Source organism: Typopeltis vanoorti, chromosome 16, assembly GCF_054136105.1.
Source record: "Typopeltis vanoorti isolate ZY-2024b chromosome 16, IOZ_Tvanoo_1.0, whole genome shotgun sequence".
In the NCBI taxonomy this organism is placed as follows: Eukaryota; Metazoa; Arthropoda; class Arachnida; order Uropygi; family Thelyphonidae; genus Typopeltis; species Typopeltis vanoorti.
Genome location: NC_143564.1, coordinates 74736899 through 74752618, shown reverse-complemented (window position 1 = coordinate 74752618; position 15720 = coordinate 74736899). Strand labels below are relative to the sequence as shown.

At 35.7% G+C, this 15720-nt stretch overlaps 1 protein-coding gene across 1 annotated transcript in view; it reads right to left on the bottom strand.

The window, feature by feature from the left end:
• Positions 1 to 15720, bottom strand: part of LOC150098133 (NBAS subunit of NRZ tethering complex-like) — a 1063858-nt gene that overhangs the window by 276068 nt on the left and 772070 nt on the right. The window contains exon 42 of the mRNA XM_090406267.1: positions 7688 to 7852. Within this exon, the coding sequence (XP_090262393.1) occupies positions 7688 to 7852 (165 nt within the window). The remainder of the gene's footprint in view (positions 1 to 7687; positions 7853 to 15720) is intronic.

The window sequence follows — 15720 nt, the reverse complement described above, 5'->3', positions numbered from 1 at the left end:
ATTAATCCTATAGAAACCCTTCAGCAATTTGAATGTCTCAATCATATCTCCCCTTTTCCGCCTATCAACCAATTTCTGCAATCCACAAATCTTCAACCTATTTTCATAAGGTTCATTCCACAGACCTGCTATCATATTGGTCACTCACCTCTGGATCCTCTCAACCTCCTCCCCATCAAGAAGACGCCTAGGTGACCAGATCTGGGCACAGTAGTCAAGATGGGGTCTTATCAAGGCTCAATAAAGAGAAACAATAACTTCCTTATCTCTGCTCTTCAAAGTATTTTTCAGCATCCAAGTGATTTGATGAGCTGATTTAGCCACTTTTGCAATGTGCCCCCTAAACTTCAACTCCTTATCCACCAACACTCCCAAGTCCCTGGCCTCATCAATCTCCCAGAGTACAGTTCCACCAATGTGATATACTGCTGCTAATCTTTTCACCCCAAAATGCATAACTTTACATTTTGCACATTAAATCAACATCCATTCTCCTTAGCCCAGACCTCCAAGCTATCCAAATCATCCTGCAAAATTTTGACATCTTCTGCATTCACTATTGCTCTATCCAACTTTGCATCATCATCAGCGAACAAATGAACCATTCCTCTCAGTTCCTTCCCTATATCGTTAATGAACAAATTCAACAGCAGTGGTCCAAGAACAGAACCCTGCGGCACACCACTAGTCACAGGCCATCTTTTTGACTCTACTCCATGAGTAAACTACTCTCTGGTATTTGTCCATCAACCACCCTCCTATCCATCTCACCAACCCTATATCCATTCCCATAAGTATCACTGTAAACTCATTACCCCTATCCAGTTCAGCTGTCACTTTCTTATAAAACCTGAGCAAATTACTGAGGCATTATCTACCCTTCACAAAACCATGCTGTCTCACATACAGTATCTCATTTTCATCAATCCATTCCTGTATTTTTCCCTTGACTACATTCTCCAAGACCTTGACAACGACTCCTGACATGCTGATCGGTCGGTAATTTTCAACAGTAGTCTTGGATCCTCCTTTATGCAGTGGAACTATTTTCCCCTCTTTCCACCCCTTCAGGACTAAACTAGACCCAAGACCTCAGACTCAAGATTAAACAATATGGTCAAGGGCACTGACAATTCTTTAGCCGCTTCAAGTAAGACCCATACTGGTATACCATCCAATCCCACAGATGTATTCACATTAAGGTAATAGACAATTCACCTCCACTTCATTCACCACAATTCCCATATAAACTAATCGTTCCTTCATTCCTTCAATGTCACCACCTGGATGATATACTCTTGCAAAGTGCTCACTCAGTAATTCCACTATATCGACTGATTCAGTGACCTCCCTACCATCGGCATTCCTTAAAATCATTCTGTCGTGTATGGTTTTTCTTTTACTTGCAGCATATTGAAAGAACTGTTTGGGATTCTCTTTAGCCTGCATGACTAATTTCCTTTCATAATCTGCTTTTGCTTTTTTTACCACATTCATTACCCTTCTGGCCTGCGCTTTATACTGTTCATGTGCCTGTGGGTCAGCTTTCTCCTTAAATTCCTTCCACAGTTGTTTCTTTTTTTGCAACTCAAGTTTAATGGTGTTATTCATCAGTTTAACCCCTACTTGATTTACTATTCGGACTCTAGGTATACAGTCAGCCATAACCTCCTGCAAATGCTTCTTGACCACTTTCCATGCCCTATCAACATCCAGCCCTTGCAGTTTTGCATGCCATCACACTGAATCAAGCAACCTTCTAAGCTTGTCATACTTGCCAGCACTGTAATTCCACATGTACCCTGTCTTAATCAAAAATTTCACACATTTAGCCACCTTCCAGATCAAGACCCTATGACCACTCTCACCAATAGGTGGCAACATGGTCATATTCATTATAGTCAAATTCTCAGATGCTATTACCAGGTTAAGCACTCTCAAACCCCTAGTATTTTCAATTACATGCTGTCTCAGATAGTTATCCCTTAATAATTGAATAAAATCCATTTCCTTCCACACGTGTCCTCTCCTCCTTCCAATCAATGTTACTATTGTTGAAATCCCCCATAATAATTACCCTCCTTCCACTCATTTCATCAATTTGTCTATGCATACTATCTCCACCATCTATTCCATCACCTAGTCTACAGCAGCACCTAACTGTACATTTTGTTCCGTTAGTCTCAATCTCACACCAAATAGCCTCAAATGAGCTCTTTTCACTATCCTGCAATACAACTTCATTTCTCCTTGGCTGCAGTTCATCAGCTATCATCAATAACACTCCTTCCCCCATTTTATTCTCTCTGTCCCACCTAAACACATTCTATCCCACTAACTATATAATCTTCCATCAGCCATGTTTCACTAATGCCAATAACCTGTGGCCAGGAAAAACCAACCAAGGTCAAAAATTCTTCCTTCTTGTTCCTAATACTCCTGGCATTAGTATACATGAAATGCAGAGGTCTATTTGTCCCACCCCTATCTTGATGCATTATACTAATTATCCCATTCTGATTTCTTGTCCTTCGTAACTGCATAATTCTGATGTAAAATTTCAAGTCAAAATTGAAATGACTTCAAATAAAATGCAGAGATGCTATCAGAAACAGTTGTGTCATTTGGTTATAAATAAATTATACTTACCAAGAAATTATATTGCTGCTTAATCTTTTATCCAAGTGTGTGCAACACAAAGTTGGCACATGAAGTATTTTCACATCAATTATCCCATATTTAAAAGCACACTTCCATATGAATATGTATATTGCTGTATTATAAGAAGGGTCACTACCCGAGACCAGTTTCAATCTTTATCGAGATGAAAAGTAAAGGGCACTCATCATAGAACTAGAGTAGTACAGGGATGCAGAGATTGATAGTATTAGGAAAAAGAAAAGACAGATGGACAGCAGCAGAGATTTAAAAAAAAAAAAATTCAGTTCTATTATATCATCATGTACCCAAAGGATATCCTTTTTCATCAGGCTCAGACAGATGAACAACCAAAACACTAACCGAAACTCAGCCTTATCTAAGTTAACTGCTTTGAGTTGGCCTTCTCTGCCTGGGATTGCTCTCCAATCATCTCTACAGGTGAAGATAAAACCAGAGAGAATTACAAGGATGGAACTATATGAAAAAATTCTCATAATAAAAATGGATTGAATTTTATCTCTTTTTGGCAAATATTGTATGTGAGTGATTTACACCACCTAGCCAAAAAATTTGGCATCTCCGAGAATGATTCATTCTGAATATAAAAATCATTGGAATGAACAATAAAATTTCCATAATAATATTGTAAAGCATTTGGTATGTTGCATTACTGTTTTCAAGTCAAGTTTTTACCTAACTTTTCACAAATGATATTTTAACTCATTAATTATGAAAATCAAAACTGTCTTCCCATTACTAACAAGTGCATGTGGGGATGGGGGGGGGTATTATAAAAAAAGAACCTGTTCTGTTGAAAGTAATGGAATGCCCAAGACATTACATAATCTGTGCAAGAGGTCAGTAGAATGCATGTTTTACTGTTTCCAGTTGGTAGCAGATTGATCTCTAGTGGCATTTATTACAAGGCAATATGCAATTGCCTTGTAATAAATTGAAGAAGACGAAAGAGAACTACAAAAAACACTGAAACTGTTAAATGAGGAAGGGAAGAGATTTGGACTTGTTATGAACTTTGAAAAAACAAAGACAATGGTATTTGGTGAGAAGAACATGAAACAAAAGATACAAGTGGATGGAATTGATATAGAAAATGTAGAACAATTCACATATTTGGGAAGTAAACTGACATATGACTTGGACTGTAAAAAAGAAATAAAGATCAGGATTGCAAAGGGAAGAACAAATCTGAAGGCCATGGATAACATCTGGAAAAGTAAAGTGATCAGCCTGCAAACAAAACTAAGAGTACTGGAAACATGCATCTTCAGCGGTGTACTGTATGGATCTGAAATGTGGGTAATAAATAAGGAATCAAGAAAAAGAATTTTGGCATTTGAAAGAACTTGTTACAACAAGAAGATTCTAAGAATAGGATGGGTACAGAAAATCACCAATAAAGAGCTCTATCAGAAGATACAACTAAAACAGAATCTAATGCAGAAGATTATAAAACAGAAACTGCAATTATTTGGACACATCTGTAGAATGAGTGAGGACTGGAAGATAAAGACATTCATGTTTGGTATTTTGGATGGTTTAAACAGAAGAGGTAAACCATACAGAGAATGGATAGATGATATAAAAGACTGGTGTGGAATGGGTGTACAAAAACTGCGACACTGTACACTGGACAAAGAAAGGAGGAAGAAGATAGTGAAACAGGCATCAGACATCAACAGGCAGTGAGCCCATGGTTCGTGATGATGAATATGCAATTCTCCAAGCAAGACCCATCTTCCTATTAAAGTATCCTTGGAACTTCAGCGAGTTATTGAACAGAGTGCCACCCTTAATAGCCAATTGTGGAAGTTCACGATGAGAGAGATTAAAGATTTCGTTACATCAGGTTCTGCCAATATTAATCAAAAAAGAATGTCAGTACCAGAATTTGGAGCAAAGTTAAGTGCATAATGATGTAGTATTCAGGAACTATCTCAATTGCTCTTGGCCAATTGTAACCATTTATTTATTTCAGCTTCCACTCGGAAGATGAAACCAAGGTAGTGGTAGGAAAGGTCTACATGTGTGATTAATCTGCAATATTTTATGGGTTTTTGAAGCTATATTGCTTAAATAGCAGAATTTTAACAATGGATGACCAAAGCATTCATGCTTCTTTGATAGTTGAAGAATTTTTTTTTTAACTAAAAGGTATTGGTGGGACCAAAAATAAACTGCACAGGTTTTTTATGTAATTGTTTTTAGTCAGCTTATGTATTATGATTTCAAGTAATATGGCTTAAAAAAGAGACAAAGAGAGAGAAAACTACCACAATTTTCCAGTGATTTTGTATATAACTTCTTGAACCAGTAATACTGGATAAGTGGATAGGTGGAGAAGGGAACTCCAAGTAGAGTGAAAGGTTCTCTCTTAGGGATATGTCTAAAGGAAATGCCTCTGAGATCCCATTATCCAAAAAACTTTTAACTTTCTCTTGTGAGCATTTGAAGTTAGTCCACTGATTTTTCTGAGTTTTTCCAAATTACCAAAAACAATTATCATCACCCTAAAATCCATGGTGTCAGACTCATCTAGGAGATCCCTTTTCTCATAAACACAGCTTATCACAAAGTGCCTTGAACACATTCAAATTCTCTGCAGACACCACACTTTCAGGCAATGGAGTCCAATCGTTCACAACTCTTCATGCAAAAAATCATTGCTCCCTTGCTCACACTCTCCTTGAAGAGGAAGAATATGAGGATGACCTCATGTTCTCCCCCCCCCCAACACACACACCATATTAAAATAAATTTTTTTGTATGTCTCTATTATTTCACCTCTCTTCTTCCTATCCACTAGACCCTGTAAATTGCATCATCTTAACTTTTCTTCATATTCAACATTCCAGAGATCAGAAACTATTTTGGTCAATCACCTCTGGATCCTCTCCAACATCTCTTCATCCTTTTGGAAACCAGGTGACAAAATCTGTGCACAGTAGCATATTCAGAGCCTTGGAACCAGAACAGCCTTATTTCTACAAGTCAGTGTCATCTGCATTATTGCCAGAATTCATTGTGTTGTCCTCACAATTTTGGCAATATGTCCTCTAAAATTTAGATCATTATCTACCATCATCCCAAAATCTCATTTCCTCTGCCTCCAAAAATATATCCCCACCAAAAGTAAATTCTATATCTGATCTTTGTTTTTCCAAATTTTAAAACCATACATTTTACAACATTGAAATGGTATTCCCACTCTTGTGCCTATTCATTCAGTCTCTTCAAGTTTCCTTGTAAGGCCATAACATCTGCTCTACCTCTCATAGTTGCCCGGTGAAGTTCTGATCACTATTCTTGGTATTTTCCATAATGTAAAACATTTTTAAGTTTCTAATTTGGTTTTAAAACAATGTGGGATTTAATATCCCCTTAATTTAAATAATGTTTATATCGCCGAAATGAAGCCTATTGGCTCTTTGTATTTAAGTAACTTAATGGTTGCACCTTTTTTTGACAACTCATATAGCAAAGTATATAAGTTCTTTTCGCTATACCCTTTGGTATTAATTTGGTCTAGCTACTCACTGATGAAGCCTCAATAAAGGCTGAAACCGGTCTGGGTAGTGACCTCCCACCATAATGTAATAGGAGCATACATTTCTTAGGAAATATGTTCTACATTATGGAAAATACCAAGAATAGTGATCAGAACTTTCCCACCTTTGCTGCGAGTTGCCCAAGTTTGTACTACATACTTGGACTACGTGTATTAGCTCATGCTAGTAGTTGCCGATACTTTTATGGTTCATTATACTATATTCGGCATGAAACTCTGATTCCAATCTTCAAGTTTCTTATTCGGTTTTAAAGCAATGTGGGATTTAATATCCCCTTAATTTAAATAATGTTTATATCGCTGAAATAAAGCCTATTAGGTCTTTGTATTTAAGTCATTTTTAATTAATTTCTAAGTTATTATTTTATGTTCTTACAGTTTCCTTCTTAATTCTTTAAAATAATTATCCATATACTGTCTCAGTTAAATTATAAGGTTGATGAAGACAGCAGAATTATGAAGTATTGCAGTTCTACCTAAATATAATTTCAAAGTATGCTTTTCAAAATGCATAATCCATTGTTGATTTAATGTAAGATATTGCAAATTTCATAGTAGTTTTCATCACTAAATCACAGGTCTAAGTCAGCAAGTTCAAAACTTAGAGCTGCTCCTAAACAAGATAATGCGCTATGTTATACTAACATATCTTTCCATTTATATTTCTGTCAAAAATATCATTCTCATCCAACCAAGTTTCACTTATTCAAACAAACTCAATCAACAAAATCCATCCCCCTTTTTTCTGATACTTCTGGCATTCATAAATAAACACAGCAATTCATTTCTAGTTCTATATGCAGTTCTACACGTCACCCCTCATCTGTGACTTCTCCACACCTGTACTTGTCTGCTCACCTTTACCTTTTGTTCCATATATATCTCTCAAGAATCAACTATTTCTCATGCACCCCAGGCCATCTCATTCCTATGCTGAACATCCCCATACATACATGCATCCATTACTATTTCTATAATTTTCTATCCTTATGCTGTCTCTCCCTAAACTCTGCATTTCCCTGTCAAACTTGCATTCCTGTTCTCACATTCTCATCTCTCATATAACTGTTATTTTTATTCATAAACACTTCACTCTCACCTGATCCATTCTCATTTATATCACCTTTGACTTCTGCTAATATCTTGTTCCCATCACTCATTACACTTCCTCCTAGTAACAAGGAAAGTAAGTAACATATTGAAGATATCCTTTTCATAAATTAATGCATGTTCTTTAACTGGCAACAATTTATCAGGTCCAAGATTTTTATGAATATTTTTATTTCAGTTTCCAAAAGTCTTTATTAAAAATTATTTTTCATTTTAACTTTAGACTACATTATAACTTTATACATGCAATTTCTTTTTCTTGTAGTTTTGTGTATCTTAAAAACTGATCCTAAACATTTAGAATACTGGATATTATGCTACATTTCTTACCTGGCCAATAACATGTGCAGGATTATCCAAATATACAGAATTCTGACCAGATCTCTGCCAAGGATGAAGAATCACATACACTCTTAAAGCAAAGTAATATGCAGCCAACTGAAGAACTAATGCTGTACTAGGTAATTTACTAAAGAACTCCTCTGCATCACAAATCTAACAAAATATATTATATGAATCATGAAAGTTATAAAATTATGTATGTCATTGTTTAAATTTATGCATTAATATTATTTCAACTGTTAATTTGATGTCTAGACAAGCACACAAAATGATGGATGTCATTACACACAAAAGTTACTACTATACCACATCACCCAACCGATATACTCGATTGCTATGCAATGAATAATTCACTGAACGTGTGGACAGACTTATGTGTTCGTCGAACGTGTTGTTTATTTTTTTACGGTATATATTAGAACACAGAAACTAAGTAAATAATTAATTTATTAACTTATTGCTGATATTTTGCTGGTGTTATAACCAGCATCTTCGGAGCACAAAAACACAGTATGTTACAATACGCGAGACTATGACAACATGGTGTAATCAGCAGACTGGTTAAACAAAATTGTAGCAGCAACACAAAGACTAGAGTCTTGATTTTTTTGGCACCCTCTATCTGAAAAAAAAAAAGGTATACTAGTTTTTTCTTAGGATGACTGTCTCCAGATCTTAGGCAAGTTAATATAGCCATATTTGTTGAGATTTGGAGTGTGTTTTAGGGCTTCTGTCACCTCTAAGAACAATCTCTCCAACTTATAAGAGTTTCTGTGTAGCACTTTTGTGTTTTTCCAGTTGATCCAGTGTGCAGGGGTATCCAGAGCATAGTCTGCTAGGCCCAACTTGCCATAATGATAATTCCGGACGTATCTTTTGTGTTCGTTGATGCAGATGTTCACAGTTCTTCCTGTTTGACCGTAGTAGGCTTGATTACATGAGCAGGGTACTTGGTAGACTCCTGGATGTGATAAAGGGGGAATGCTGTCCTTGGGTGAGCGGATAAGGGTAGCTAATTTGCTACATGGTCTGAATGTAGCGCGTAGTTTATGTTTATTGAGAATTCTTGAAATCTTTTTGGATGTGCCTTTGATGTATAGGATGGTGATTGTTTTGTTGTAGTTCTCTGTGGTGGATGGTGGGAGGGGTTTCTTAGGCGCGTTTAGTATTTTGTTTATCTTGTGTTGATTATAGCCATTGGCCAAGAAGGTGTGACGTAAGTGAGCCAGTTCAGCAGCAAGAGCATTGTCATTGGAACAGATTGCTCTCGCTCTATGGGTGAGTGTTTTTAAAATGCCATATTGTTGAGAAGGATGATGGTGTGATTGTTTGTGAAAGTATCTCCCTGTATGTGTGGGTTTTCTAAAAACTGAAAATGATAAGGAACCATCTGGAAGACGTGTGATAAGTGTATCCAGGAAGGGCAGACAGTTATTAGTTTCCAGTTCCATAGTAAAGTGGATTTTTGGATGTTGGCTATTTAAATGTGCTAAAAATGTTTCCAATATCTCTGGGCCATGTGGCCAAATAGCCAGTACATCGTCAACATAGCATAGCCACAGTGTTGGTTTGAGAGTGGCTGTATTGATTGCTAGTTTTTCCAGGTGTTCTATGTAAAAGTTGGCTAAGAGGGGGGGGGAGAGCCCATGGCTGTCCCATCTATTTGTTTGTATATTTTCCCTTTCCATGTGAAATATCCTGCATGTATTGTGAATTTGAATAGTTCAAATAATCAGGGGGAAGTGGGACTTCAGTAGATTGAGGATTTCTGTAAGTGGTACATTTGTGTATAGTGAGGTAATATCAAAGCTTACTATTAAGTCTGAGCTTTTTTAGGGTCAGGTGTTGTAAGATGCTTTTTAGGTGGGCCGAATTTTTGACAAAGGAGGGAGAATTGCTTGTGAGAGTGGCTAGTAGCTTCACTAAATGTCTAGCCAATTTGTATGTGGGACTATTTATACTGTCCACAATTGGACGTAAGGGTGTGCCTTGTTTGTGAATTTTTGGTGCTCCATAGATCCTAGGTGTTTGAACATGGAAGGGCTTGAGTTTGTTTACTGTGTCTTTGGGCCAGGAGGTGACTTTTTTTAATATCAGCAATAAGTTAATAAATTAATTATTTACTTAGTTTCTGTGTTCTAATATATATCGTAAAAAAATAAACAACATGTTCGACGAACACATAAGTCTGTCCACACGTTTAAGGATTCTTCACGGAGATGATATCATACGTAAGACACGACAATATGGTAAGTGGAAGTTAAAATTGGCGCGCCAACTGAACAGGTTAGCCTTCTTAAAGAGGTGCCGAGACACCAATTTAATACCAAACTGTTTTAAAATCAAAAACAAGTTCCACTTGGCCAAAGCCCAACGCATCTATAAACGAGCGAGTGTAGCGCTATTACGTAAACAGATTAACGCCACTCGTCCGGAACTTTGGGAGATCCTAGATAACATCACCGATGCAACGGCTAAAAAAGAATTCGACAGAGTCAAAAAAACGGCACCAAAATAAGTTTGAAAATCTCCAACAATGGAACACCAGACAACGACTGCAATTACAACAAGACCTCATCGTCGTGAATCTATTGTCGCTCACTTTAAGCAAAGAAGCCACTAGTGCTTTAAGTCGAGGGCACAATTTTGCCGTGACTCCCAAACAAGTTCCAAAAGCCGAAATAATGGCATCCATCGAACGAGGAATATACAACCTACCTCCAACAATAGCTAACAACATACGTTTAGAAGTGGCCAACATCTTAATCAAGTCCAAGCCTCCCAAAAATAACATCCTGCATAAAGAATTCATTGCTATAAAAGAGCTACAGAACAACAACCAGATTATCATAACAAAAGCAGACAAAGGAAATGCAACTGTAGTGATGGACACAACAGAATATGATAACAAAATGCGCACACTATTACAAGATCAGTCAACATACAAAATTATAGATCGCAATCCTACCAACACACAAAAGAATAAGGCACGAAAATTATTGAAAAAAGTCATCTCCTGGCCCAAAGACACAGTAAACAAACTCAAGCCCTTCCATGTTCAAACACCTAGGATCTATGGAGCACCAAAAATTCACAAACAAGGCACACCCTTACGTCCAATTGTGGACAGTATAAATAGTCCCACATACAAATTGGCTAGACATTTAGCGAAGCTACTAGCCACTCTCACAAGCAATTCTCCCTCCTTTGTCAAAAATTCGGCCCACCTAAAAAGCATCTTACAACACCTGACCCTAAAAAGCTCAGACTTAATAGTAAGCTTTGATATCACCTCACTATACACAAATGTACCACTTACAGAAATTCTCAATCTACTGAAGTCCCACTTCCCCCTGATATATTTGAACTATTCAAATTCACAATACATGCAGGATATTTCACATGGAAAGGGAAAATATACAAACAAATATAGATGGGACAGTCATGGGCTCCCCCCCGGACAACTTTTACATAGAACACCTGGAAAAACTAGCAATCAATACAGCCATTCTCAAACCAACACTGTGGCTACGCTATGTTGACGAAGTACTGGCTATTTGGCCACATGGCCCAGAAAAATTGGAAACATTTTTAGCACATTTAAATAGCCAACATCCAAAAATCCACTTTACTATGGAACTGGAAACTAATAACTGTCTGCCCTTCCTGGATACACTTATCACACGTCTTCCAGATGGTTCCTTATCATTTTCAGTTTTTAGAAAACCCACACATACAGGGAGATACTTACACAAACAATCACACCATCATCATTCTCAACAATATGGCATTTTAAAAACACTCACCCATAGAGCGAGAGCAATCTGTTCCAATGACAATGCTCTTGCTGCTGAACTGGCTCACTTACGTCACACCTTCTTGGCCAATGGCTATAATCAACACAAGATAAACAAAATACTAAACGCGCCTAAGAAACCCCTCCCACCATCCACCACAGAGAACTACAACAAAACAATCACCATCCCATACATCAAAGGCACATCCATTTCAAGAATTCTCAATAAACATAAACTACGCGCTACATTCAGACCATGTAGCAAATTAGCTACCCTTATCCGCTCACCTAAGGACAACATTCCCCCTTTATCACATCCAGGAGTCTACCAAGTACCCTGCTCATGTAATCAAGCCTACTACGGTCAAACAGGAAGAACTGTGAACATCCGCATCAACGAACACAAAAGATATGTCCGGAATTATCATTATGGCAAGTTGGGCCTAGCAGACCATGCTCTGGATACACCTGCACACAGGATCAACTGGAAAAACACAAAAGTACTACACAGAAACTCTTATAAGTCGGAGAGATTGTTCTTAGAGGCGACAGAAGCTCTGAAACACACTCAAAATCTCAACAAATATGGCTATATTAACTTGCCTAAGATCTGGGAGACAGTCATCCTAAGAAAAAACTAGTATACCTTTTTTTTTTTTCCTTCCAGATAGAGGGTGCCAAAAAATCAAGACTCTAGTCTTTGTGTTGCTGCTACAATTTTGTTTAACCAGTCTGCTGATTACACCATGTTGTCATAGTCTCGCGTATTGTAACACACTGTGTTTTTGTGCTCTGAAGATGCTGGTTATAACACCAGTGAAATATCAGCAATAAGTTAATAAATTAATTATTTACTTAGTTTCTGTGTTCTAATATATACCGTAAAAAAATAATCAACAGAATAATTCACTGATTTAAAAATATTAGCAACATAAAAAAGTCAAAACTTCTTATCAGTGACAGTAAAGCAGCAAACTAGAAACTTGTTCAAGCACCAATCAGTACAAATAAATACTTTTATCTAAGCATATCATAATACAAAATCTTAATGAACTCAGTTAACCTCAACAAATACTGTTGCATGTGGAGGTTGCTAAATAGAAATCACTATAATTCTCATGCAAACAGATAAAACCTGTCTGTAGTTAGTGTACAGTTGCAACAGTTACAACTTAAGTTTTAATATTATTCTAGGTCTCCTCTGAGAGAAACCTAGACAGATGTAAGAAAATAGTACACAAGATATTATGTGATATAAGTCACAATCATATCATACTCTCACTGTTACTAATATGAGGGTTATTTTGCTGGTCTAATCAAAATGCTCAAGAAGACTTCAGATGGCTGTCCCAATTACTGAGATCTGTATACAACCATTTCTTTTAAACTTGTGCTAATTCCTGATTATATACTGCTTCCTTGAAATTAAGTTTGGTTTTGTGGATGGGACATATGTTATTCCACTTAATTCTATAATTATCTGGAGAGCACAAATGGTTATTCCTCAGTTTTTACTTCATGAATTTAATAGTATTTTTATGCCTAGTAATTTAACAACAGTAGTGCAACACTAGTCAAAATAAGGAAGTCCTTTCCTGCATTGTACACAGTGTTCTACTAAATAATATATATATATATATGTGTGTGTGTGTGTGTGTGTGTGTGTGTGTGTGTGTGTGTGTGTGTGTGTGTGTGTGTGTGTGAGTGACTGACAACACAAAGAAATAAGAGAATATAAAATCATATATAAAAAATGCAGAAAAAAAAACAAGGTAAAACATATTTAAGGTATATATTTTTAGATGGAGATAAAAAGCAGAAAGTTAAGAGATCATGCTAAAATTCACCATAAATGATCAAGACATCAAGTGTATGAATGACACCTTAGAATTAATGTAGAAAGATTTCCTTCTTGATGTCATTAAATTATCTAATGTTACTATTAATACTGGTTATCTATTTATTTATGTTTTATTTTTTTCATCAGAATAAACTTTAAAGAATCACTTTTACTATGGAAGTAGAAAACAATAACAGCTTTCATGTCTACTACATTTAATAATTCTAAGAGCCTTATGGCAGCTTACAGTTTCAAACAAAAACAGGAAGACATCTCAAAAGTCAGTGACGGAACGTGAGTTCACATATTCTGTTCTATGGCAGCATATTTACAAAAATGATTTCAGCATTTTTCTCAGAAATAGTATATCCAGCTGCTTTTCTGAGAAAAACAGTTGGATATACCAAGTGGGACTATAAAACAAATGAATAAATTTTACCATCCCTGAATATAACAATTAACTACTATATAAGTAAATATAAACAAAAATGGTTAGACCATCTAAATCAAATGGGCAATAGTAGACTGTCAAAAATACTAAACAGATATAAAATAAATGAAAAAAAAAAAAGAACTGGAAGACCAAGAAAGTGATGACATAAGATCAGAACAGGCCACCTGAACTAAAAAGCCATGATAGGAAGAAAAAACTTCAGCATACTTAGATTCATTGAGGAGAATGGATTAACTCTAGCCAACTCTCAGATAAGATAAGAAAAAGCTATGTTCTCTATGGAAATTTTTTGAGTTTCCCATTTGTATGTCAAAGGTTTATCAGAAAAACTGTACAGGTCTATGCCTACAATCTGTATACCTCCTTCTATCCAATTTTGTAAACCAACAATTTTTCTGTGCTCTCCACAAGATTAACTATTTCTTTTGTTCCACATTTATAGTACTTTGCTATTGTGGTTGCACACAGCTATTAATCAGATTAGTAGCTATGTGCTTAGAAAAACACCAGGTTTAAATAAAATACCAGAAGATGAACAATCTGGTTCTTGCTCATCAGACTATTTCTTCAGATGTTATTTCTACTGTAAAAAGACAAAGACTTAAATGTAATTAATTTTCACTCAGAAAGATTATATAAAAAAAAGCTTGTGAAGTTTGGATTTATCCATGAAACATAAATATGATAATCTCAAAATGTCCTAGTTTAAGATGCAACATTATCAAATATACCTCATAATTGTAAACAATGTTAATAATTTGTGTGTATATTTTTGTATATATCATCTAGTATTTCACTTTTTGTGTTATTCTGTTTTATTTTATTATAAAATTCATAATTACAAATGCATTCTGCACTGAGGATAACTAAAAAACTTGCTGAAAATTTTGCGCAAGATAAAAGAACATCAATTATTCATCATAGAACATCAATTATTCATCATCAGTATACTGAATGTGATTACATCACACTTGTGAAACAGTTATTTTATAACAGCAACAATTTTCCAAAATAGCTCAGGACACCTTGACGTGCACCCTCTGGGACTTGAAAACATTCTTACAAATTTGGTAATTAAAACCCAGAACTAAATTAGTTCTACTCAATATTTCTTAAGTTAATAGTTTAATACTTTACAACAAACAAAAATATGTTCAGTGTACCAAATGCAGATCTCCAATTTTAAATAAACAAATTTAGTATCTCCTTGTGAAAATAGAAAATTTTCCATAAAGCTAAACAAGTAGAGATATGAAAATTCACCTCTTGAACATGTCCATTCCTAAAAAACATCTATGTAATGTAGTCAGCAAACAAATTAGTAATTATCATTATGATCACTAGATCTTCATAGGGTCAGCAGACTAAGGAGGTCAGCTGCAGGTGCAAGAAAGATGATTGAATCAAACCTTAAAATTATTGAGTTCGCACACTTATCATCCTCTAAAGAAATGCATTCAATGCACTCACCACTCTTGATAAAAATCACATCTCCCTTCCTTGTACAATATCTTTATCATAAAAACCGAACAGTGAGTGTCCCAGTAATCGGCCTCACAGAACTGTTCATCACATTCTTCTTTCCTACAAAGTTGATAATTCAGAACTTTGTCATATCTGCAAGTCAACTGATGATTCAAACCACAGGGTAATAATTTAAAACCATTTGCTGCACTTTAAATATCAACCTATCATGTAGCAATTCCCCAAATGCTTTGAATAAATCAAAAACACTATCACAGTATATTGCATTCCTATCATAAGCTTATATTATAATCTTATTATAAAATGTGACTGGAATACAACTTTTTAACAAATCAGTGCTAGTCTCTATTAAGAATATCCTCCACTTATTATTGAATATCAGCTCTTAATAACTTTTCTAAAATCTTAATGATCACTGCAAAATGTAAACTGATCTATATTTTGAT